Source organism: Dendropsophus ebraccatus, chromosome 14 (genome assembly GCF_027789765.1).
Source record: "Dendropsophus ebraccatus isolate aDenEbr1 chromosome 14, aDenEbr1.pat, whole genome shotgun sequence".
In the NCBI taxonomy this organism is placed as follows: Eukaryota; Metazoa; Chordata; class Amphibia; order Anura; family Hylidae; genus Dendropsophus; species Dendropsophus ebraccatus.
In genome coordinates, this window is record NC_091467.1 from 61,469,627 (window position 1) to 61,494,793 (window position 25,167).

The 25,167-nt window shown below is 43.1% G+C and overlaps 1 protein-coding gene and 1 long non-coding RNA gene across 5 annotated transcripts in view; one reads left to right on the top strand and one right to left on the bottom strand.

Annotated features, from left to right (window-relative positions):
• Nucleotides 1–13,591, top strand: part of LOC138772106 (uncharacterized) — a 31,753-nt gene extending 18,162 nt beyond the window's left edge. The window contains exons 3-5 of one of the 2 annotated variants that reach the window (XR_011359712.1): nucleotides 6,771–6,845; nucleotides 9,077–9,185; nucleotides 12,555–13,591. This is a non-coding gene — a long non-coding RNA (uncharacterized lncRNA). Of the gene's footprint in view, nucleotides 1–6,770; nucleotides 6,846–9,076; nucleotides 9,605–12,554 lie in introns of those variants that run through there. The other variant, XR_011359711.1, reaches the window with a different exon arrangement.
• LOC138772104 (ATP-binding cassette sub-family A member 9-like) overlaps nucleotides 1–21,758 on the bottom strand; it is a 37,023-nt gene extending 15,265 nt beyond the window's left edge. Inside the window, exons 1-23 of one of the 3 annotated variants that reach the window (XM_069952244.1) lie at nucleotides 21,550–21,742; nucleotides 19,745–19,849; nucleotides 19,449–19,656; nucleotides 17,446–17,592; nucleotides 17,178–17,275; nucleotides 16,423–16,646; nucleotides 15,727–15,865; nucleotides 14,946–15,131; nucleotides 13,136–13,283; nucleotides 12,570–12,735; nucleotides 12,255–12,310; nucleotides 10,732–10,842; nucleotides 10,162–10,337; nucleotides 9,935–10,054; nucleotides 9,480–9,618; nucleotides 9,042–9,132; nucleotides 7,138–7,277; nucleotides 6,740–6,859; nucleotides 3,623–3,821; nucleotides 3,366–3,526; nucleotides 3,072–3,199; nucleotides 2,348–2,485; nucleotides 1,149–1,259 (exon numbers count right to left, since the gene is read on the bottom strand). In XM_069952244.1, coding sequence (XP_069808345.1) covers nucleotides 1,149–1,259; nucleotides 2,348–2,485; nucleotides 3,072–3,199; nucleotides 3,366–3,526; nucleotides 3,623–3,821; nucleotides 6,740–6,859; nucleotides 7,138–7,277; nucleotides 9,042–9,132; nucleotides 9,480–9,618; nucleotides 9,935–10,054; nucleotides 10,162–10,337; nucleotides 10,732–10,842; nucleotides 12,255–12,310; nucleotides 12,570–12,735; nucleotides 13,136–13,283; nucleotides 14,946–15,131; nucleotides 15,727–15,865; nucleotides 16,423–16,646; nucleotides 17,178–17,275; nucleotides 17,446–17,592; nucleotides 19,449–19,656; nucleotides 19,745–19,849 — 3,111 coding nt within the window. In that variant the 5' untranslated portion in view covers nucleotides 21,550–21,742. Of the gene's footprint in view, nucleotides 1–1,148; nucleotides 1,260–2,347; nucleotides 2,486–3,071; nucleotides 3,200–3,365; nucleotides 3,527–3,622; nucleotides 3,822–6,739; nucleotides 6,860–7,137; nucleotides 7,278–9,041; nucleotides 9,133–9,479; nucleotides 9,619–9,934; nucleotides 10,055–10,161; nucleotides 10,338–10,731; nucleotides 10,843–12,254; nucleotides 12,311–12,569; nucleotides 12,736–13,135; nucleotides 13,284–14,945; nucleotides 15,132–15,726; nucleotides 15,866–16,422; nucleotides 16,647–17,177; nucleotides 17,276–17,445; nucleotides 17,593–19,374; nucleotides 19,657–19,744; nucleotides 19,850–21,549 lie in introns of those variants that run through there. The other 2 variants (XM_069952246.1, XM_069952245.1) reach the window with 2 other exon arrangements.
• Nucleotides 21,759–25,167: the final 3,409 nt, after the last annotated feature.

A 25,167-nucleotide genomic window follows, 5' to 3' on the forward strand; every position in this document is an offset into this window, starting at 1 on the left:
TTCTATGACTGCCCACAGCTTAAGGCTATGTTCACACTGCGTATGAGTCCGTCCGTAATGCGAACCGCGAATATATGCACGTCCACAAAAAAAGAGTTCGGGTGGATATGGGCTAGCCACATCTTTTCTATGACTGCCCACAGCTTAAGGCTATGTTCACACTGCGTATGAGTCCGTCCGTAATGCGAACCGCGAATATATGCACGTAGTTTTAAGGTTGATGCGTTCGCTTGAAAGTATACGATATACGCCCGCACAATGCACACTACGTATGAGCTTACGGCCGGATCGTATGCGGCGCCGTGAAAAATGAACAAGACCATTGTTTGAGGACGGAAATGTTCCAACTCACGGCCGTGGATTTCCTTGCGGTCCTGTACGGAGTACTTATTTCAGCGAAATTGAACTTGACTTTTCAATCCAAAAGGTTCTGTGAGTTTTATTGAGCTGAGCGAAGATTTCCAAGTAAATGATCTGTTTCAGATCGCTTCAAATCAAGCTAGGGAAGCATAACTGTAATACGGGCGTATGTTCGCGGTTCGTACGCATCCGGCCGCATGTCGATTTTTCCCACGCCCGTAGTTTCAGAAGCATATGTACGGCGGCGTACGAACTACGGCCAGACTCATACGCAGTGTGAACATAGCCTAAACGTAGAGGATGAGGCCCAGCCCCAAATCTGGCGTAGGTGAGTAGCCCAGTAATAGTGGAGGATGTTAGGGGTGATAGGCCTCCCTGGGCCTTGCTACACATCATCACCGATTTCGAAATCCTATGGCGCTTATTAGCCCATATAAAGTGGAAGACTGCACCTCGGAGGGCCCGCAGCTGACTCGGGGACTCGAACCGGGAGAGTTTCAAAGTAATAAAGGAGTTTTGGAAGAATAGTAATTTTCACCGATGCAATGGGACCCAGGAGAGAGATATATTGGGAAGGCCATTTTCCCAGGAGGACTCTAATTTCCTTAAACAAATGTGGAAAATTAGCAGCATATAAGGTGTCATATGAGGGGGTAAGTTTAATGCCCAAGTATTTAAGGATTGTGAGCGACCATTTGTATTTAAAAATAGATTGTATAAATTACTATTTCTATTAGTGTAGACATTTATACTGGTTATACAGTGATTATTGATGGTACTCTACTCACCTCATGGTCCTGAACACTACTCGTTGCAAAGTAGGGGACAATACCGCATCCAAGTGCCATATAAAGTAAGCTCAGAACAAACAGAGTGTATCTAAAGCGTTCAGAAAGTTCCTGGTGAAAAAAAAGAAAAGTTTAGTTCACCATCTCTTCATACAGAGAATGGTTCAACAGAACGAAAACATCTAGAGAAATGAGTCAGAGGAGGATGTTAGCAATTGCTGTGATAGAAGGGCACAGTCAGAAAACTACAGCCAAATACAACGCAGGAGGCCAACTGACAAGTCACAACTCGTTGCTCCTTAGCATGGATGAAATAGAAAGGTAAGACTCCAGGGGACAAAAGAGTAAACATTGTTTCAATGAGCAGTGGAAAAACCTTGGGATCCGGATCTCTGCGGAGAAACATGGCTGGTCAGATGACTTCAGATCTCTGTGGAGAAACATGAGCTGGTCAAATGGATCCAGATCTCTGTGGAGAAACATGAGCTGGTCAAATGGATCCAGATCTCTGTGGAGAAACACGACCTGGTGAGATGGATCCTAATCTCTGTGGCATCATACTTACGGAAGGGTTAATTTTTAGCACAAGCAGCATTAATTGAAGACCCCTTCCTATCGGGTGTGAAAAGTTCAGGCAGGTGGAAGAGGCCTAATGGGGGGGGGGGGGGGGGGGGGGGGGGGGGGAATGTTTTCTTGGTGCACCCTGGCTCCTTTGGTACCTGGGGCCAGATTTATGGGCAGTAAAGCTTATTTAAGCATTGTGCCTGACCAGTTTCATTTCTTCATGGCAGTGCACCATCCGTAAGGGTCATATAGTCATGGATTGGCTTCAGGAACTTGAAATCAGTTCTACTTGCTTCTTGGACCTTCACAGTCTTCAGGTCTTAATCCTATAGACATCCAAATTCTATAGCATTAAGATTTCCAAATTCTTCTAATAAAACCAAGTTTAAAAAAAAAAATGTACCATTCAGTGTACAGAATTAGACTCATCTGTATGGTACCACTTATTAGTCCACCCGTCAACTTTAAATCAAGACAACAGTGCCAGCCACCACCATCAAGTCAGCTGTTCAACAAGAGGTAGAGATTGGTAGAGCCATTGAAAGGCTGTTTACGAACAAGACTTAGGGCAGCTCTTGCCATATGAGACCAGTTTTATCCTAGTATACACAATCTAGCTACTTTTTTATACTCACAGGATAGAGCGGCTTATTCCAAATTTCGATCTTCTCTGTAGATCCTAAGCTCTTCAGGAAGGAGTTACTGATGATATTCACTAGGACGGGCAGTCCATTTTGTACTCTGGGATTACCAATTATTTTGAAGCTGTAACTCTGAAACATAAGACAAACATAACATTATAGTGTTACTTTAAAATCTCAGCCTCTATCCGCAGATGGTTCACATACAAGCTTTCACAGCATTTTTTTTAACCTGATGTCGGAATACCCTTTCAACCACACACGCAGCCACAATCAGGTTGTTTCCAGGGGGCCTTCGATTTAAATAGCAGTCAGGATGTTTTATGGGAGAACAAAGGGGTATGGTTTCTCCATGAGAAGATCATCATAAAAACGTATGGAGACAATTTTCAAGGTAGCCTTCTCTTAAAGTCAGTTTTTTACAAAATTCAGAGTCTTGGAACATGACTAGGAATATTTATTAGAGATATCTCTAGAAGAAGAGATCAACCATCTGTAGACAACCTTTTCAGGGTCTTTGCCCCTTATCAGTACAGAGCAGGGGGCTGGCTGACTAGTGAGAGGTCTATTATCTTTTGACCAAAGCGGTAAGGTTTCTCTGCATCATTGTAGAACGATTTTGTTAAATAGAAAGTGTCACTGGAGCAAAGGTTAACCTTTCAAAGTAGCCAATCAGTATGGTTATGTTACTGAAATCACAGTGTTACCAATATATCACCTTATTCTGCAGTGACAGCTCGATGGCTCCATTGTAGCTTGTGGTGTTCATGTTGTACGGGCCATCGATAACTGTTACAGCAACATCTTGTGCCTTTATGCCATTGACAAATTCTTCAATTGATGCACCTGTTATAAATAATACAGAAGATTATAGATGTGTTACCATGTTTTCTACAGAAAGTGAACATATTGACATGACAATGTATCATGGTTTTAGTTTGAGGTTTTCTTCTATATGAAGATCTGATATTTCTTAATTCATATAATAATCATCCTAATTTACATTTCTTACCTGTGTTGTTATTGACCAGAAGACTGGTGTAATACTTATGTGGCCTGTGTCCCGGTTCTTGGAAATAAAGGTCCGGGGTGACTTTCCAGATATACCACTGATCTGAAGTGGTGAGAGTAAAAAAGATGATGGATATCTTAAACGCTAGCAGAAGGACCACTCTGGGAAAACATACAGAGAAGATTCCAGCAATATGTTATATGACATTACATTACAGGACTGTACTATACAGGAATAGCTGTATATTAAAGACTCACATGGACCGAATGCTTTTCACAGCGTGCCTTAACTTCAGGAAGCGGATCCGTCCCATTGTCACCACCTGCTGACTCCATAGGGCCAGTCCTTGAAGGGTGTCACTGGAAGATTCTGGCATCAGCAAAACAGACTCCTCCACCTCAGAGGACATGTCTCTGCCTTCATTTTCAGCTTGCTCACGAGCAAAAACACCATAATCTGATCATAAAAAAAAAAAGAATTGTTGGTCATAATGTGGTGATAACAGAGGTGACACTTATCATCCCAAAGGACACATGATTTTATGCTGTTCCCTTAACCTGCATGATATCCACATATCATCATAAACTGACCTCCTAAGTTATATGTGGAGATCCGGTGACCAGAACCAAAGACATACAGGCAGAGAGTGCACTGTCTGTTCACTTAGAGGACCATTTAGCATGGCCTAAAACTCCTTCATATGCCTAAACTCTCTAGCTCTTGTGCAGCCATGGATCATGTTCATCCTTCTTCCACAGACAACTGAAACCTGGAGAGGCATTAGCCCCCTCCATAAGGGCGTTATTACACGAAGCGATAATCTACCGAATCAGGGCAATTCAGCAGATCATTTCTCGGTGTAATAAAGACAACGGTCAGCCGATGAGAAAAATCATCGGCCACCAGGTGCGTGGTGAAGTCCTACCCAAATCTATCACGTTATGGATAGAGTGGGGAAGAAATCAGGAAATCTGTTTGATATCCTGGAGTCAGGTAATCTGACAGAATGGGAATTTAGCGTGTTCACTTTTTTACGTATGTACAGTGTGATGAGGTTTGGAAAGCTATTAAAATATGTACTCCCCTATAAATATATTAAAACTATATTAAACATATTTATCCTCTTATAGGAGAATAGGAATTATAGGAGAATAGGAGAATTTCAAAAAGAGGATATTTCACAAATTTGGGAGTACACCCAGCAAATGTTTAGGGAAGGAGAATTGATTTCCTTTGAGGAAACACAGAAAAAATGTAGATTAGCAATAGTGAAAAACTATCGTTCATACGATTTATAGTATGAATATAAAACCACAGGGTGAAAGATAGATTTTGCGTATCTAATCATAAGGTGATTGAGTGTTTTAGGGAAATCGGGGAAAGTAGAGAATTGCTATGTAACATTTATAATAATATTGTTGGGTGAAAGAACATGCCAACAAAAGAAAATTAGCAAATGGTGGGAAAGTGTTTTTGGTGATATTCATTACATTTTTTGGGAAGTAATTATTGGTAATATGAAGAGTAGCTCAGTTAACTCTTCTCATAGAATCATTCATTTTAAGATACTTTACTGGTTGTACTGTACCTCCAGTCTGCTCTCTAAATTCAGTAAAGATAAGGACAGTAGAAGCCACCTCTAACCAAATTAAGGAATTCCTGTCATCTGTTACTCTTTCTACTCTGGCTGATGATGTAAGAGAATCTTTGGATTCCCCGCTGACATTAGAGGAGCTGGAGGTTGCAGCCTTTTCCATAACTAATAACAGAGTGCCAGGGTTGGATGGGATGCCTGGGGAATTGTTTAAGAAGGTGGGGGATGTGTTATTGGCCAAACTACTGGAGGTATGGCAGGCCTCTGTGGACTCGGGTTCCCTGCATGAGACAACGAGGGAGGCAGTGATAATAGTCCTACCCAAACCTGACTGGGATGCATCCTTACCGGGATCCTATAGACCCATATCTTTATTGTCCACTGACATCAAGATATTGGCTAAGGCTAATGCAAATAGGCTCTCCCTACACATGTGAACCCTGATTCACCCCAATCAAACAGGGTTCATACAGGTCAACGGCAATGAATATCTGTCATTTGTTTGTTAATCTCCAATTGCCCTCTGAGAATCCGGGGAGTAGGGCGGTGTGCTTGCTCGATGCTGTCAAAGCTTTTGACAGCATCGAGTGGCCCCTATTGTGGGCTGTGTTGGAGGGAATGCGATTTGGGCCTCAATTTATTTCTTGGGTTTAGTTATTGTACTCCTCACCTTGTGCCCGTTTAAAAATTATTAGTGGCTTATCTACCCAGTTCAGTTTGCAGCAGGGAACAAGACAGGGTTGCCCCCTATCACCGCTGCTATTTGCGCTTGCAATAGAGCTGCTTTCTGCCTTAAAGGATACCTGTCACCCCCCGTGCCGGGGTGACAGGCTCCCGACCCCCCGTTAGAGCCCCCTATACTTACCTAATCGCGCCGGGTCCCGCTTCCTGATGCGGTCGGGTCACAGAGATATCAGCTCCCGAAGCCCGGCGCGCGCTCACAGGAGAGTCCGATGCCCATAGAGAATGACGGAGCATCGGACTCCCCATTCATTCTCTATGGGCGTCGGACCCTGCTGTGTGCGCGCGCTGGGCTTCGGGAGCTGAAATCTCCGTGACCCGACCGCATCAGGAAGCGGGAACCGGCGCGATTAGGTGAGTATAGGGGGATCTAGCAGGGGGTCAGGAGCCTGTCACCCCGGCACGGAGGGGGGCCAGGTCCTCTTTAATCTGAGACCGGGTGTTTATGGGTTCAAGAGAGGTTCCCAAGAGGAAAAAAAATTGCATTATATGCGGACAATTTATTATTGCACTTAAATGACACTGACGTATCTCTCACAACGGCCATAACACTTTTATAAGCAACTATGGTAGGTTTTCAGGCTTGTCTATCGGTTGGCACAAGTCGGTGCTGCTGCCGATTGATACAGATTCTTTACAACTACCTGACCCTTCCATTCCACTTAAAATTGTTGCAGAGTTCAAATACCTCGGAATTATGACATTAAAGACATTAGGGCATATGAAAGACTTAACCTTACTCCAATCCTCTCCAAATTTCAGGCCAAGCTAGGGGTGTCATCACTCTCTACACTCTGAGCTGTTGTGTGCAACCCTCTCCCTTCCGCTATCTCTCACACCGAGATCTGATGGATCTGGCAGCCTTATCTTTCTCTAAGCATCAGAAAAATGGTTGGGAATATTTATTAATGATTATTTTCAAAGCTGTTTCATTTTCCATTTAGCAAGCAAATGATTAATAAAATGCAATGTATAGGCGACTACCAGAATGTACTCTAAATACGGTAATAAAGTTGACCTGCATTGAATCGTCACTTACCGCCCTTATCTATCTCCTCCACTCCCTCCAGTTTCATGAAGACGTCGACCAGCGTTGTGATGGACACCCCGTAACTCATGATGTCCTGCCCAACACGTTCATCCAGGTGAGAGAACAGAGCTAGACAAATCGATTATTAACAAAATTAAAATATAGTTTTAGTATTTTACAGATTTCACAATCATGCTTGTTATTCAGCTCTACACAGACCAGGAACATTAAATAAATGAGTTACATTCTCTCCCATACTGCTCTGCATGTGTGTGCCAGCCTCCACTGTAGCTATTTCATTCAGGATTTACTAAGCTGTAGGTCATTAAGCTCAGGAAGCCTCAAATGAAACCTGTGATTATCAGTGTCAATGTCAAAGGTGTGTCTGCGATTGAGATCTAATATACCTGGAAATGAGTCCATCTGGTCAAAGGGCAGGGTAAATGAGAGGTCCTCCACGTTCCGATTAGTGAGTTTTGCACTAGAGACGTGCTCCTGTACTAGTGAGGTTATGGTATCTGGATTACAAGATGGAGACACCTGCATCCTGCCCACACGGGAAGACAAAAACAGGGGTTTCACTTGGCATTCAGTGACTGAACCACCCAACATGGACTGTTCTCATTGTTGCCTGTGTGGGGTCACTGTCTGACAATAACAAAGGTAGTTCTGTCACTCCTGATATACAGTGGGGAAAAAAAGTATTTAGTCAGTCACCAATAGTGCAAGTTCTCCCACTTAAAAAGATGAGAGGCATCTGTAATTTACATCATAGGTAGACCTCAACTATGGGAGACAAAATGAGAAAACAAATCCAGAAAATCACATTGTCTGATTTTGTAATAATTTATTAGCAAATTATGGTGGAAAATAAGTATTTGGTTACCTACAAACAATCAAGATTTCTGGCTCTCACAGACCTGTAACTTCTTAAGAGTCTCCTCTTTCCTCCACTCATTACCTGTAGTAATGGCACCTGTTTAAACTTGTTATCAGTATAAAAAGACACCTGTGCACACCCTCAAACAGTCAGACTCCAAACTCCACTATGGTGAAGGCCAAAGAGCTGTCAAAGGACACCAGAAACAAAATTGTAGCCCTGCACCAGGCTGGGAAGACTGAATCTGCAATAGGCAACCAGCTTGGAGTGAAGAAATCAACTGTGGGAGCAATAATTAGAAAATGGAAGACATACAAGACCTCTGATAATCTCCCTCGATCTGGGGCTCCACGCAAAATCTCACCCCGCGGGGTCAAAATGATCGCAAGAACGGTGAGCAAAAATCCCAGAACCACGTGGGGGGACCTAGTGAATGAACTGCAGAGAGCTGGGACCAATGTAACAAAGCCTACCATCAGTAACACACTACACCGCCAGGGACTCAGATCCTGCAGTGCCAGGCGTGTCCCACTGCTTAAGCCAGTACATGTCCGGGCCCGTCTGAAGTTTGCTAGAGAGCATTTGGATGATCCAGAAGAGTATTGGGAGAATGTCCTATGGTCTGATGAAACCAAAGTGGAACTGTTTGGTAGAAACACAACTTGTCGTGTTTGGAGTAAAAAGAATACTGAGTTGCATCCATCAAACACCATACCTACTGTAAAGCATGGGGGTGGAAACATCATGCTTTGTGGCTGTTTCTCTGCAAAGGGGCCAGGACGACTGATCCGGGTACATGAAAGAATGAATGGGGCCATGTATCGTGAGATTTTGAGTGCAAACCTCCTTTCATCAGCAAGGGCATTGAAGATGAAACGTGGCTGGGTCTTTCAACATGACAATGATCCAAAGCACATCGCCAGGGCAAGGAAGGAGTGGCTTGGTAAGAAGCATTTCAAGGTCCTGGAGTGGCCTAGCCAGTCTCCAGATCTCAACACTATAGAAAACCTTTGGAGGGAGTTGAAAGTCCGTGTTGCCAAGCGACAGCCCCAAAACATCACTGCTCTAGAGGAGATCTGCATGGAGGAATGGGCCAACATACCAACAACAGTGTGTGCCAACCTTGTGAAGACTTACAGAAAACATTTGACTTCTGTCATTGCCAACAAAGGATATATAACAAAGTATTGAGATGAAATTTGGTTACTGACCAAATACTTATTTTCCACCATAATTTGCAAATAAATTCTTACAAAATTAGACAATGTGATTTTCTGGATTTGTTTTCTTATTTTGTCTCCCATAGTTGAGGTCTCCATATGGTGTCAATTACAGACGCCTCTCTCATCTTTTTAAGTGGTGGAACTTGCACTATTGGTGACTGACTAAATACTTTTTTCACCACTGTATGTTCCTACCTATAGTTCTTACCTTAAGTGGTAGCCAATTCCCCATTTTCTTTTCAGAAACAAGGAGGATCCCACACATTTCAACATCCCATTGGAGAGGACAGCCTTGCGATCTGTAGGCAAAATCAGACACATAAAAACCTTTCACTGCATACAGGAAAATAAGGTGATTGTAATTATTTATAAATGTCCAGGCTTCTCCTAACATTTCACCTCAGACAAGCTGCTGTAAGAGCTGCTATCAAGTGAAATGCTGTAAGGTGAGCTGCCATGAGACTGAGTTCAAGTAAAATGCAGTGAAAGTACTGTCAACAGAACTGCAGCAGTTTCCCAGAAATTGCCATCAGGCGAGCCAAAGTTAAATTGCCATTAGACAATCTTGTGAGATTGCTGTTAATTAAACTGGAGTAAGTTCATTGTCCTGCCCCAGTTTACCTGTATAAAACATGTAATACTCTACCAGCAAGGATATCTGCCTCGTCCATGAATTGTGTGCTGAACAGAGTGACCCGATTGGCTTTACGCTCTTGTAAGATGGACCAAACCTGCTGTCTGGAAATTGGGTCAAGGCCAGCAGTGGGTTCATCAAGTAGAAGAACCTAAGAAGGAGACATTGATGTAGAAATGTGACTTTTGAGATGAGTGTTTACATACTGGTATATTAGACCACTTAGAGAGTGGGGGCTACAGAAAATAACCATATGAGAGTGGTAATCACCGTTGTATGTCACTGTGACATGATAACGTGTCTCCAGCACAGCTGCCCCCATGATCAGCTATACAGCACTCAGCTCTATGACATAGATCTTAGGATATATTTACATAAGTCACCTGATCCCTGTCACAATTATACTTAGTAAAATCTGGGTCATTTAGTATTGTTATCTCAAAAGTAAACCATCTTAGCCTTGATACCTCAGGATTTCCCAATAGTGCAACTGCAAGGGTTAACTTCCGTCTTTGGCCTCCACTAAGTTTGTTGGCTTCCATGCCCTCAATCCTTTTCATATCGAGATCAGAGATGACCTTTTCAACCTATAAAATGGAAGATATTACCTTCTGTTAGCAAGAAGACCTGCAAATAGAGTGTTGCCTTTCCTCTCTATATACACCTACATCCCCTATATATATATAGACTCTACCTCCGACATCACTTCTCCAGGAGTAATTCCCTTAATCCTGGAGAACACTTCAAGGTTTTCTTTCACGGTTAAATAATCAAATTTCACATCAAACTGAGGGCAAAACCCAGTTCTCTCCTGAATCTCCTGAACATCCTGAGTGTTTGAGAGCTGATAGTTAAAAATGGAGGCCGATCCTGTGTAACAGAAGAAATAAAGTCAGTGGCAACCAAACCTTCCTAAGGTGCATAGAAGGAAGTCTCTCTTCTACCAAGTGCATATCATGCCATCTTTCCAGCTGCTATTGATTATTTCTTTATATTCTCCTATGGGTGTATTTTTTCATCTAGTGGTCCAAGAAAGTTAGGTGACAACCCCCATAATAACAGAAATAAAGCATTTCTTACAGTAGTTATTACCAAAATCCCTGAATGTGGATGAGAAATTGCTTCACCATAGTAATACACAGAATATTTTGTAAGTAGCTTGGTTATAAAAAGTATTGCTCTTACGCTTAAGAATCCTTCCTGTGAATCCCTTCAAGTTTCCCCTGGGTGTGCTTAGACAAGCGTAAAGAGCAGCATATCTCACCCTCAGATGCTTTGCTCATCCCACTCAGTATATTCAGCAATGTCGTCTTCCCTGCTCCATTGTGACCAAGTAGTGCTGTAATTTGTCCTTCATATACATCCAAATATAGATCTGGGGACAAGATCAGGGAAAAAACTTTCTGGTACCAGTAGGTAAAGGGCTCTGCACCTCCAGTACTAGTTATAAAGATCAGGATCCTTTCATGTGACATCCATTGTGTCTGCTCTGTCATAGCAGTGGTAGGATCAACGGCCATCTGTGCATGCATTCCCTGTCATCAATTTTAAGAATATGCTCTTGTGAAGTAAGTCACAAGATTGTTTGACACATGAAAAAGCATGCATGGGACAATTGGTTTAACAGGAAGTCCATGTACGGGAAAGTCAGTCTGACAGGAAGTCCATGCTCAGGAGTGTCAGTCTGACAGGAAGTCCGTGATCGGGTGAGTCAGTCTGACAGGAAGTCCATGCTTGGGTGAGTCAGTTTGACAGGAAGTCCATGCTCAGGAGTGTCAGTCTGACAGGAAGTCCATGCTCGGGTGATTCAGTCTGACAGGAAGTCCATGCTCAGGAGTGTCAGTCTGACAGGAAGTCCATACTCGGGTGAGTCAGTCTGACAGGAAGTCCATGCTCAAGAGAGTCAGTCTGACAGGAAGTCTATGCCCAGGAGAGTCAGTCTGACAGGAAGTTTATGCTCAAGAGAGTCAGTCTGACAGGAAGTTCATGCTTGGCAGATTCAGCCTAACAGGAAGTCCATGCTCAGGAGTGTCAGTCTGACAGGAAGTCCATGCTCGGGTGATTCAGTCTGACAGGAAGTCCATGCTCAGGAGTGTCAGTCTGACAGGAAGTCCATACTCGGGTGAGTCAGTCTGACAGGAAGTCCATGCTCAAGAGAGTCAGTCTGACAGGAAGTCTATGCCCAGGAGAGTCAGTCTGACAGGAAGTTTATGCTCAAGAGAGTCAGTCTGACAGGAAGTTCATGCTTGGCAGATTCAGCCTAACAGGAAGTCCATGCTCAGGAGAGTCAGTCTGACAGGGAGTCCAAGCACTGAAGAGTCAGTCTGACAGGATGTTCATGCTCGGGAGAGTCAATCTGACAGGTCCATGTCCATGCTTGGAAGAGTCAGTCAGACAGGATGTCAATGCACTAGAGAGTCAGTTTGACAGGAAGTCAATGCTCGGGATAGTCTGTCTGACAGGAAGTCCATGCTAAGGAGAGTTAGTCTGACAGGAAGTCCATGCTTGGGAGAGTCAGTCTGACAGGATGTCCATGCACTGGAGAGTCAGTCTGACAGGATGTTCATGCTCGGGAGAGTCAGTCTGAATGGAAGTCAATGCTCAGGAGAGTCAATTTGACAGGAAGTTCATGATCAGGAGAGTCAGCCTAACAGGAAGTCCATGTGCAAAAGAGTCAGTCTTTGTATGCTGTCAGGGCAACCCCACAGCAAGCGCTATGGAGGTCAAATGAGCAAAACAAAATTAATAGGTAGTTTAATAAAAGCTGCTGCTTGAAAAGCCTCTTACCTCTTAAAGCTTCCGTCTTGTCTTTGCCCCCATAGATTTTCTTAATTTTATTAAGCCTACAAAAAATAACAAAGAGACAATGAGCAGTATATTGTTAGGCATGGTTATTAGTATCAGTGCATTTGCCTACTTTTAATCGGCATCCGCCCTAGGCCCTATTCACTTCTCGTTTTTGGTCTTCAGTGCCAGTATATGTGGGGATACCAAAAGAGAGGCATGCCATAATATGCTGTTTGTTTCTATAATCTGAATGATGCTTATTCCTCCGTATTTAGTAGATTTGTCTCTTGTACATACTAGGAATATGGAAGATACCTGATGGCCTCTTTTCCTATCAGTTCGGACGGAACTCTCTCGACATACTCTTCAGCGCCTGCTCCTTCTCTTTCTAAAGAGGCCATTGGAATTGGGGTCATTTTCCTTTTTGACCAGTAAGAGGGGCGCAGAAAGAAGAATGGCTCGAGATTCATGCCGTATTTATCTGGCGGGACAAGAAATATCTGTTTTATATCACAAGAGTTTAGCTCAAGCTATAGTGGCTGCAACGAGACCACCAAGGTTTAAAGAGAGAGTATCCTTTCTATATAACCTACAATAAAGAGCATGGCAGAACCTGTGTGATGGGCACACTCCATCTTGAAGGAAAATGTAATTATTCCAGATTTACATAGATTTAAATAATCCTACGCTTATGAAGAAACAAGATGCCAGAATACAGGACTTTCTAGCGTGTTGGATCTATTAATGATGAGTACAGAGGCCGTGACAGGCCATCTCCTACTGCCACATGTGGACAATAAAAACATCAGGGCCTTTCCTTTGGGGCTGTTGCTCTCAGATGCCAGATTAACAGAAATTTCCAGTGTTGAGAACAAATTTACCTGCTAGAATCTTATCAAAGTACAATGTAAGGAGGAGGTAGAGGATAGAGTCCAGTAGGAGGCTGATGAAGCTTGTCAGGACATGGCAGGAGTCTCCAGCAATATCTGAGAAAAAGACGCCCTGGAGGTCCATCTCCATATGTATGCTCTGGAAACAGAAAGAAGCCAAGGGTACGGCACTGTCTATAAAAACTCTACATGCAGTGGGCCTAGCAGCTCCATTAATGGGTTTTTATACATATTCCCTGCCCTCAGATACTCACCACATACCCACAACAGTGCCAGCTAGAGGGCATCCTAACCCAGTCCTAGATACACTGCCCCTATGATTAGGGCCAGCCACAGTGTCCCCATGTATTGATGGCAAACCTATGACACACGTGTGAGCACGCAGAGCCATTTTCAGTTACACGTGGCTGCAAGCCGAGAAGAACTTTTCATCCTCTGTTCCTGCACGGCCAGGAGCAGTAGCCAAAGATAAAACATTAAATCAGTCCAACAGAGAATACCACTGCACTCACCGAATCAGGAAGATAATTACAACATATGCAGGTGCGTTCCACAGAAAGGAGCTCCTTTCTGTGGAACGCACCTGCATATGTTGTAATTATCTTCCTGGAATAAAGCATCTATTTCGCTGATTCGGTGAGTGCAGTGGTATTCTCTGTTGGACTGATTTACCATTATTGCACTTGTTGCCTCACCCACGAGCACCACTCCAGCGAGCCAGTTGTCATCGGTGCTGTGTCTGCGGGGCCTGATAAGCCGTAGTGCCTGCTCTTTCTTTCTCTCTGCTGATTTATCCAAAGATAAAACATTTGCTGTAGTGTAGCGTTGTAGAGTCTCTGTGCCAGAGTTCTGTTTTGGCCTAAAGACCTCCGGCACAGAGCGTCTACTACAGTACACTACAGCAAATGTTTTATCCTCGGTTCCTGCTCCTGGCCGGGCAGGAACCGAGGATGAAACGTCCAAGCTGGGTCTTCCAGTTAGGCTGGGGATCTTTGACCTCACCTCCACCCAGTGCAGCAGGGAACAGTGGAATACGCTTCTCTGAGGGCTTTGTGATCGCCATTACCAGCAACCACATAGCAGTCAGAATCACAGCAGCCATCATCCAATCTACTGTTTTGGGTGTCATGGATTTTTAATTCACCAAAAGTGCTGAGATAAATCAGGGGGAGGCTGGTAGAGGTGAGGGCCTGTGCTATGTTCTTATTTAAACTATAAATATCGCAAAATTAGGGGTTTTTTTTATTCTAGAAGTGACACACCATCTGAGTTATGCTCAGTTTTTTTTTAGAGAATTTTGACACACCAAGCTAGAGTGAGCTCACTAATGGGAGCAGTTAGACTACCATTATATATAGTTATATAGTGAACTCACTAATGGGAGCAGCTACACTACTGTTATATATATAGTGAACTCTAATGGGAGCAGCTACACTACGTTATATATATAGTGAACTCACAAATAGGAGCAGCTATACTACTGTTATATATATAGTGAACTTACTTATAGGAGCAGCTAGACTATCATGTACCGTAACAGGTGGTTACCTCACTAATCATTTCAGCCAGACTAGCCTGACTATAGTACCATGTACAGTGATCTATAATGCTTCCATTGCCATTATGAATAGTTCTGTTATAGTTGTTTTTGGTGGTGTCTGGTCTGGAAAAAGTCCAGGGCCTCCATTACAGCTCTTACTAGGCATTTCCAGAATAATGAGTGCCAGGTTTTGAAGATATACAGGACTATCGCGAAACTGGAAGACTATGTGAAAAGGGTGATCAGCCTAATTGTAGTTACCTCGGTGATACCAAGGGAGAAGGCGAATGGAGGAAGGATGCACAGAAAGAGTTCCAGAGGCTTGGGCAGGACATTCATCAGTGGCAGGAGGCTCAGAATACACAGGATGAGTGCGGCAAAGAAGTCAATGGTGACTGTGCAACCTGGGGTCCGGAGCAGGGCACACAACATGAAAGTGAAGCTAATCTGCAAAAAAGATAAAAGTTATAGTAAAGATTACCTCTATATGATGTGTTTTTTTTTACAGTAGTTTATCTCTCGCTGCTGCAGCCATTGCATTTAGTGGCTTTGTTCAAGGGAAAAGTTATGGGAAGCCGTGACATATAAATATAATGTGATCTCTAGCAGCTGAGAATGCTGCATGTCTCCTGGCCAGATAATCCCGGCTGTAGATACTATGACCCTGTGCTGGAGAAACCTGCGCTGGATATTTCCTTAAAATATGTACATCACATGATTCACTTTCTGCGATTGTACCTTTACCCATTGTGTCCCTAGTTAGAAAAATCCTCTCTCTGCTCTCTGTAGGGACACAGAACTGACACACAACTTAGAAGCCACATGCCGGTCATGTTCTGGTGCTAATCACTTGTCATTGCAGCCATAAATGGTGTTGATAAAAACTATAGATCACAGTACACAAAAAAGAGTCCCCAGTATTTTTTCCTTCTGTTGGGTTTATAGATGCCAGACATCTATGCATCTTTAACAGACGACACAATGGATTGATAAGATTGTTCCCAGATGGATTGTACAGAAATAACAATGTAAGGAATCCTACCATTGATATCCCATAGAGGAAGAACAGAAGCAGGATAACACCATAGGAACTTCTCACAAACACAGTTGTGCCGATAAGAGGAGTTATTATATGTGCAATAATCAAGATGTAAAGAGTGTACAGTAATCCCCACGATAACCTGAAAAGAAGGTGAGAAAATCGCTTTGAAATTAGATCGACACACTCTTCTCCTGACATCCTCTGTGCTGCTGGGACCCTGCTCCTTCCTCCATATAACTCTCATCCTGTAACCTCCCCTATAAGATCAGCACACTCCTCACCTGACATCCTCTGTGATGCTGGGACCCTGCTCCCTTCACTATGTAGCTCTTAGGCTATATTCACACATCCGTAGTGCAGCTCGTGACCGCGGCCCGCACTACGAATGTGCACCTGTGGTGCTCCGTGCTTCACAGAACACTACGTTGACGCTTCATTAGTGTAGCGATCCATGCCGCAAAACGCGGTCCGCATTACAACATGTCCTTTTTTTTGCAGCACGGATCGCAACTGCATACACATGTACGGACGTGTGAACAGGGCCATTGAATACCATTGGTTCTATGTTCTGTCTGCAATTGCGGACAGAACAACGGACGTGTGAATGTAGCCTTAGTGCCCATACACTGGATCTATGCCCTCTGCTCTACCAGTTGCCACACTACACTTGAGTCTTGGATGGTGGAGTTTCCTCACCAGTAAGCAGAGTCTCGTAGCCCCATCATCCTCATGATTTCTCTCAGCTCTTTTCTCTCCTTGGTGATGTTCATCATCAAAATGTATAAGAGTGTGGCGTAACTGAGGCACATGGCCAGTATCATGGATCCCATGTCCAGAAGTCGTCTTCTTACATTGACGGATCTCATCAGTGCAGCCACGGTGGAGAGCATACTGTCCCATACTGAATGAGTAGTGGTCACCTGCAGGCAAAAAAACAAAACCCTGTGTAAGGTCCCTATCACATACAAAGATTATTGTGCAAAAAATCAGTCAAATTTAAGCGATAATCTTTTTGTGTGTATGCAGGCAACAATCAAACAAGGATTGAAAATTTGTTTGTTTGTATGTAAGGTGTATGTTCACATCATTTGTTTGTAATTAAAGTTTGAAGACTAGAGTATACAATGATCGAAAATTGCAGTTGTAACTAATGACTATCGTTCCGTGTATAATGGTGAATGAATTCAGGTCATTACCCGAAACATTTGTTTGCGATTGTTTATCGTTAATTGGTGGAAACGAAAAATCGCTTCATCTAATAGGACCCTACGTGGTTCTGGCAGTGGCCTCTGTACTCTATGCATGATACTGTATTCCTGCTCTAAATATATGTTATATAGCCTTCAGCTCCTCTCTCCAATGTGGCCACCATTGCAGAAACCTTAGCAGAGCCGTAATGAAAGCACCAGTCCCCAAGATACATAAATCTGTATAGACTTCTCCTGATTTACCTCCACAATGGCAGCATCAATACTCGCTTGCAGTAGTAAAAATCCATTGGTCCAGTATGATGCTGGAAAGCATTCCCTGTAGTCGTCTTCACAGGTTCCTAAAGAGACATATACTGGATTGGGATATTGGAGGGGATAGTGATAGTGACCATAAGGTCTGATTACCATCATGTTTGACCCGACCCACTATGTAATATCTGTTGCTTAGCCTGGTGGTCATGTTGTGCCAGACAAGATCATGTCACCTGGATGAGATGCTTACTCGTACCTGTGTCATCACTTGGGCTTGGAGCATCATCCACTTTGAACCTGATGGAGTATCTGAATCTGTCACTGAATTTTACTCCAACTACCATCACCTCTGTGGAGTTTTGCAGCATCTCCTCTTCTGTGCCAAATTCCTGAACTGTTAGCCCTGTAAGAGGAAATTGATGTTAGGGTTCTCTATAAAGAGTGATCAGTTCTTTAAGCTCAGATAAGCCAGGTCTTTTCTTGATTTAGAGTGATTCATCTACATAGATCCTGTTCTAGAGGTTCCACTGCCTGCTTCTATCCTGTTTTAGAAGTATCAGTATCTTACTCTATCATGTTCTAGAGATGTCTTAGTCTGTCTTAGGTCCTGTTCTTCGTGTGTCTTTTGCCTGCCTCTGATATGTTCTAGATGTGTCATTGCCTGCCTCTCTCCAGTTTTAGACATGTTATTTCCTGCCTTTGTCTTATTTTATGTGTGTCTTTGCCTGTCGCTCTCCTGTTCTAGAGGTGTTATTACCTACCTCATAACTGTTCTAGAGCAGTCATTGCCTGGCTTTATGCGGTTCTAGATGTGTCATTACATACCACTTGTCATGTTCTAGAGGCATCAATGTCTGTCTCCATCCTGCTCTAGAAGCATCAGCCCCTATCTCCATATAGTTCTAAAGGTATCATGACCTTTCTCTGCCCTGGTCCAGTAGTATCAGTACCTTGCACTGTCCTGCTCTAGAGTCAACATTGCTGCCTTCCACCTTAGTCTAGAAGCATCGGTGTCTTGTCTTTTTTTGCAGATGCATGTTTTTTTTTCCTGTGTGTTCCAGATGTGGCGCCCTCTTTTTTTTCTAAGTTACCCTGTCCCTTTCTATAGGTGGCCTGGCTTTCTTTGTCCTGTTTTTTCCATATCAGACTGTGTCCCATTCTAGAGGATGCCATATATATTGTATTATTAGAAATGTCTTTGTCTAAGCAGTGCTCTAGATGCTCCAGATCTGTCATGGAATGTTCCCGTCTCTCGCTCTCCTGTTTTAGAGGTGATGTTGCCTGCCTTGTTTGGGCCATTCTTTCCTACTTGAAAATATCCTTTCCCTGATCAATACTAGGTCATGTCAGGCTTTGTCGTGTCGATTGAGACCTTGTTGGTACCTGTTCTAGAACAGCCTTCTAATATCTTCCTTCTGTTTAAGGGCCCTATTACACGGAGCGATAATCGGTTGATTCAGACGATTATTGCTCTGTGTAATAGAGACAACGATCAGCTGCTGAAATGATCATCGGATGATCGTTGGTTTAAGTTTGGACTTAAAATCGCCAGGCACCGAGCACGCATCACTACGCGTAATAGCGATGCGCAGGCCACTTCTGCTCTCTTGTGCTTCGCAGCTTCCCGATCCTGACAGCTGCAGCATCCTGGCCTGTGATTGGCTGAGCAGCCTATCAACTGAAAGGCCGTTCGGACACTGCTGCCGTCAATCGGGAATGGGAAGTTATGGAGCACAGTAGAGAAGACCGGGAGCAGGGGGAGGCAAGGTTTCCGGTGTTTGGGCAAGGGCAATAGCTAACGATGTCCATGCAGCCCTTATGGTTGGTTTACACAGACAGATTTATCTGACAGATCTTTGAAGCCAAAGCCAGGAATAGATTTGAAAAGAGGAGAAATCTCAATCTTTTTTTTATGACCTGTTCTGTTTGTAGTCTGTTCCTGACTTTGGCTTAAAAAATCTGTCAGATAAATCTGTGTGTAAACACACCATTACTGCCTTATTATTGGGCCATCTAATAGGTCCAGTAAACGAGCGTTGATCTAGCAGATCAGGACTCGTTTACTAAAATGACCTTCCATCTTTCTGTCCTGCTCTGTAAGAGAAAACATCAGACTATTTCCTGTTCTAGAGTTGGGTGGCCCTTGAACAGAGTTGCCCACCCGTGTGGATGTTTCTCCACTTACATGTGAATTTGGGACAGATGAGATACTTCTCCCATAAATCTTTGAGACTGATATATAGTTCTCTCTTCATTTACCTAGGGGTGAGATACTCTTATTAACTTTCTGCATTATTTCCTGCACCGCTGGTGAGGATGGGACATAGCCAACTACGAAATATTTTTTGCCAAATTGATCCAATCGCCCAAGGTCCTCGGCTTCCCTGAGACCCGTTTTGCTTGATTTACTGTATACGAAGGTGATGGCGAACAAAAGCAGCACGAACAGCAGGTGATACAGCCACTCCTGAAAAAAAACAAAAAACTAGTAACTTATCGTCAGCTGGAGCAGAAGACACAAACTCAGTGACAATATAGTCATGTAGTGGACTTGCCAGGAGAGTGTGCCACTTTCTCCTCCATAACAGCAGGAGATTCTTCCGTAGAAGAGCTGCAGTCTGCAGCCATAGGCTGGGGTCTCTCTGCTTCTCCCTGCTCATCTGTAACATAACACAGCAAAGAATAATTCCACACATAATATTGACAACCAGCCAGTATATCATGTAAGAGAGGTAGTCAGCCCCGCCCCCAGTATGACATCACTGATATAATGACATGTGATCAGACATGAGCCCCACACACCTTATACTGATATAAAAGTAATATACAGTGGTGCCTTGGATTACGAGCATAATTCGTTCTGGGACTGTGTTTGTAATTCAAATCACTCTTAAACCAAAGCAAATTTTTCCATAAGAAATCATTGAAATGCAGACAATTGGTTCCTTACCCCAAAAATAATGATTTTTTTTTATTCTGACTAACATGTAAAACAAATGAAACATTCAGAAACAGCTGAATATTTCATATTATAAGTTACTGTACAGTATAGCAATCAGCATGTGGAGTATAATGCATAGTAACTGCATAAACCTGAAAAACAGCAGCAGTTTGTAGATACAGGATGGAGCTGCAGATCCCCCATAATGCAGTAGCGTAGTACAACAGGCTACAATAGAGAAGCACTGCTGCTGTCAGAGGTCTGTGTGGTAACATGACAGCAATGGGGTGTCATGCTCAGGTGTGTGCTCAGCATGGACCAATCAGGAAGTGAGAATCCCAGAGCTGTGCAGGAGGACAGAGACAGAAACTTTTCTATACAACAGTGTGACTGGCTGAGTGTGAGTCCAGGCACATTATAGCAGCAGTGTGTATAGCTGAGTGTAAGTGCAGGCACATTATAGCAGCAGTGTGTATAGCTGAGTGTAAGTGCAGGCACATTATAGCAGCAGTGTGTATAGCTGAGTGTAAGTGCAGGTACAGTATAGCAGGAATGGAAAGGATGGGAAACACCAGGACTGACAGAGACTGCAGGGAGCATGAAGGAATGAGCAGGGCAGATGTGGGTTCAGTATAGCAGCATTTTCTGTCCAGGGAGAGATGGGTTACAGCTATGAGGAGATTACCTCCAGTCCTGTTTCCTGATGCCCCAGCCTGAAGTGGATCTGCTATGATTTGGAAGGTGATATTCATCTATTACTGCTGACAGCCAGCCTGTATATCATATGTGAGTGGTAGTCAACTCCCCCCCCCCCCCCCCGCCTTCCCCCCGTATGATATCACTGACCAGGGAGACATCACATCTAGTTCCAGAAGTGTCTCACAAGCACTACTCCAGATCTGTCTAAGCATTAAAGGAGTTATCCAGCGTTACAAAAACATGGTCACATCACCACTCTTGTCTCCAGTTAAGGTGCGATTTGCAATTAAGCTCCATTCACTTCAATGTAACTGAGCTTCAAAACCCCGCCCAAACTGGAGACAAGAGTGATGCTGCCTCTGGAAGAAAGTGGCCATATTTTTGTAGTGCTGGATAACTCTTTAAACCTAATGTTGCCCTGCAGTAATAGGGCCCATGTGCTCAATTCATATCAACTGCTCCGATCAGTCCTGCCTGTCCATAATGTATCCTGTCATCTGTGAATGTGGCTTTCTCAAGAGATCATAAATAGTTCTGGAACTTTCTAGTAGACCTTACATTTTGGTCCCTTTGTGCTTTCTAGATCAGAACAGGTCCAGGTTCTGACTGTAAACAAGAATGCTTCAATTCACTGACAGCAAGCCTGCTGGAAACTACAGTGCTGAGGCTTCATCTTTAGGAGACAGGATTGCAAGAATACAGAGAAACAGATATACAGACCTGGAGATGATCCCTAGAGTCAGGGCTACGGCACCTGTAAGACGTGTGAAGAAATCCGAGAGTGGAAGGCGCTGTCTGTGATCACTGAGATGACGATGGTCTGCTCTGGGTGTGGTCGGCAGGCCCTGATTTACTATCATACCCATTAGCATATCAGATCACATCACCCCTCCTCTTACTCCTTTATTTATATGCCAGCTCTGCCCATTGCTCCGTCCAATCACTTAGTGCCGACACAGCACATGCCCCCTCCTTCACCAGTCACAGCAACCAGTCCTGTAGGCACCATGCAGCACTTAGGATGACTGATGAAATCAGATGCCACTGATAAACCACTTGTAAGATGGAAAAGAGCCAGCGTTCATTTACTTCTCCACCCCCACTCCCGTTTCTATCCTGCATCCTCTCCCTCCAGTGCACAACACTTAACGTAATAATAGGATTTATACAAGTCCTTTTCTGACAACACCTGGGGTTGTAGTTGACAAAATAACATAAAAGATATATCATCAGGAAGGTACAACTTATCTATTAATGAAAAGATACAGTGTAATGGGATGACACAATGCATAGAGGTATAGAGTAATGAGAAGATACAATGTATACGGCACTGTACTAGGACGATACAACGTATGGAGTAATAAGCAGATACAAAAGTATACGGCACTGTACTAGGACGATACAACGTACTGTATGGAATAATGAGAAGATACAAAGTATACGGCACTGTACTAGGACGATACAACGTATGGAGTAATGAGAAGATACAAAGTATACGGCACTGTACTAGGATAATACAACGTATGGAGTAATGAGAAGATACAAAGTATACGGCACTGTACTAGGATAATACAACGTATGGAGTAATGAGAAGATACAAAGTATACGGCACTGTACTAGGATGATACAACGTATGGAGTAATGAGAAGATACGAAGTATACGGCACTGTACTAGGATGATACAATGTGTAGAGTAATGAGAAGATACAAAGTATACGGCACTGTACTAGGATAATACAATGTATGGAGTAATGAGAAGATACAAAGTATACGGCACTGTACTAGGATGATACAATGTGTAGAGTAATGAGAAGATACAAAGTATACGGCACTGTACTAGGATGATACAATGTGTAGAGTAATGAGAAGATACAAAGTATACGGCACTGTACTAGGATGATACAATGTATGGAGTAATGAGAAGATACAATGTATACAGAACTGTACTAGGATTATACAATGTATAGAATAATGAGAAGATACAAAGTATACGGCACTGTACTAGGATGATACAACGTATGGAGTAATGAGAAGATACGAAGTATACGGCACTGTACTAGGATGATACAATGTATGGAGTAATGAGAAGATACAATGTATTCTGCACTGTACTGGGATGATACAATGTATACAGTACTGTACTAGATTGATACTGTCGAGGTGCCTTCCCAAAGAAGGCCTACTGTTGTTGGCTGTTTCCTAATTGAGTTGGAGAATGGGTCCGGATCCCCTCTCCCACACCATGCACTTAGAATGAGGACACAGACAACGTATCTTGCAAACAAGTCTGGTGTGTTCTGCTATCTCTGAGAACCCACCTTTATTTATACAGGAAAAAACCAATGGATATGAATGTAAAATGCAAAGTCATACACTATGCAAGTCATCAACTTCAAAAGAACGAATAACTACAGATATGTTTTGACAGATATGGATATACAATAAGATTAAATGTTCAATTAAAAATTGTTTACATAAGGATGTTGATACATGAACATTTGTTATCTGCTTACAAAAATGTGAATAATAAAATAACATTTATTATCTGCTGGAAACAGATGGTGAAACAGCTGTATGTCCTTGAAGGTCAGTCATGTAGGAAAGTTCATTTAGAAAAGAATTTATTTTTCTTCTTATTTCTTTGGATGGATTAACTCATTCCTCTCAGTGTAATGTATAGAATAATGGGAAGATACAAAGTATATGGCACTGTACTAGAATGATACAGTGTATGGAGTAATGAGAAGATACAATCAATGTATACAGTACTGTACAAGGATGATGCAATGTACTATATATAGTACTCTACTAGGATGATACTATGTATAGAGCAAGGAGAAGATACAATTTATACAGTACTGTACGGGGATACATTTTTACACTGGCAGCATAGTATCCAGGCAGGGTTTCCTGTACCAGGATCATGGGAGCTGTATGACAGCTGTGCTCCCCCACTAACTGCTAGGACCAAAGACACCTCACTATTGATCTCTCTTACCTCATTGGCAGCCTGTCGACACAATCGCCAGGTGCCGCTGGGCTTTCATGGTAGCGGGCCTGCAATGTATATGCTTGCATACAGCCATGCCAGAGGTATAATGCTGACTACAATGATAGTGCAGTGTGTTATGTTAGTGATCAGAGGATAGCCCATTAGGGGCTAGACAAAGAGGCACTGTCGTTAAGAAAAAAAAAAAGTCGAATCAATTGCCCTCAGTTCATATACAACTTGCATGATGAAATGATAAACTTTTCATCATGCAGGTTGTATATGACTTCCTGTGTTTGGTCTCTTTTTTTGAACAGACCAAATATCGGCATGGACCACAATTTGGCCGTATGTGTATGTGTCACAGAGCGACCTAGCCTCGCTGGACCGCGCACTTCACGGACCGCCACCTGGTCCTGCCTGTGATCATCTGTTACACAGAGTCCTAGATAAAGGTGTCACCACGGAAACGTCCGATACTCTGTCTGTGATTACCCTTGTTCCTAATAAATTATGCACAAGAGCACCTGCATTGAAAATTCTAGATCATCTTGTCTTTATTCTCTAATGTATATGTGGGTGGGGCCTCGCGGCAAATGTGCCACATCACTCTGCCCCTAGCGCCACTTAGCCCCGCCCCATCAGTGACATCATCACACAGGCCCCGCCCCTCAGCAGCCATTGGTGTGGGACAATCTAGGGGGTGGGGCCTAGAGCTTTAGGCTGGCCCTTCCAATGGCTGCTGAGGGGGCGGGCCTATTTGGTGATGACGTCACAAATGGGGCAGGTCTAAGTTGTGCTAGGCCTATAGGCCTATATATACCATTTCACAAGTGATAAAAACAACTTTTTACCAGAACAAGCACCATGAGGTGTGATATAAAATAAGTAATGAAAGCTGTAACATTTACCCTTTATACCTGTGGAGAGCAGTCAAAATGCAAATAGGGGGTGACAGTGTCACTTTTAGTGAAAAACTCAATAATGCCATAGTGCCGGAACACGCGTCGCAGCTGTGACAACTTGTTTTGTAAACAAGCCCTCATATGTTGATAAAAAAAAATAAAACAAGTTATAGTTCTTGGGACGCTCTAGAAAATAAAGAAAACTGCTTGGGCAGTGAAGCCCAAATTGACTTGATCACTAAGAGGTTAAAGGGGTATTCCAGTATCATAAAATTATGTCTAAATATCACCCCCAAGGCATATACTTTACTATTATGACATTATCACTAATAGTCCTTGCTTCAGCAGGGTTTTACTTGATTCATCCCTGACAGGAAGCTGTGTAGTCCTTTAATTTTCAGTGTAGTGTTGTCTCAGCAATTCTCTGAGATTACATTTTTTCTC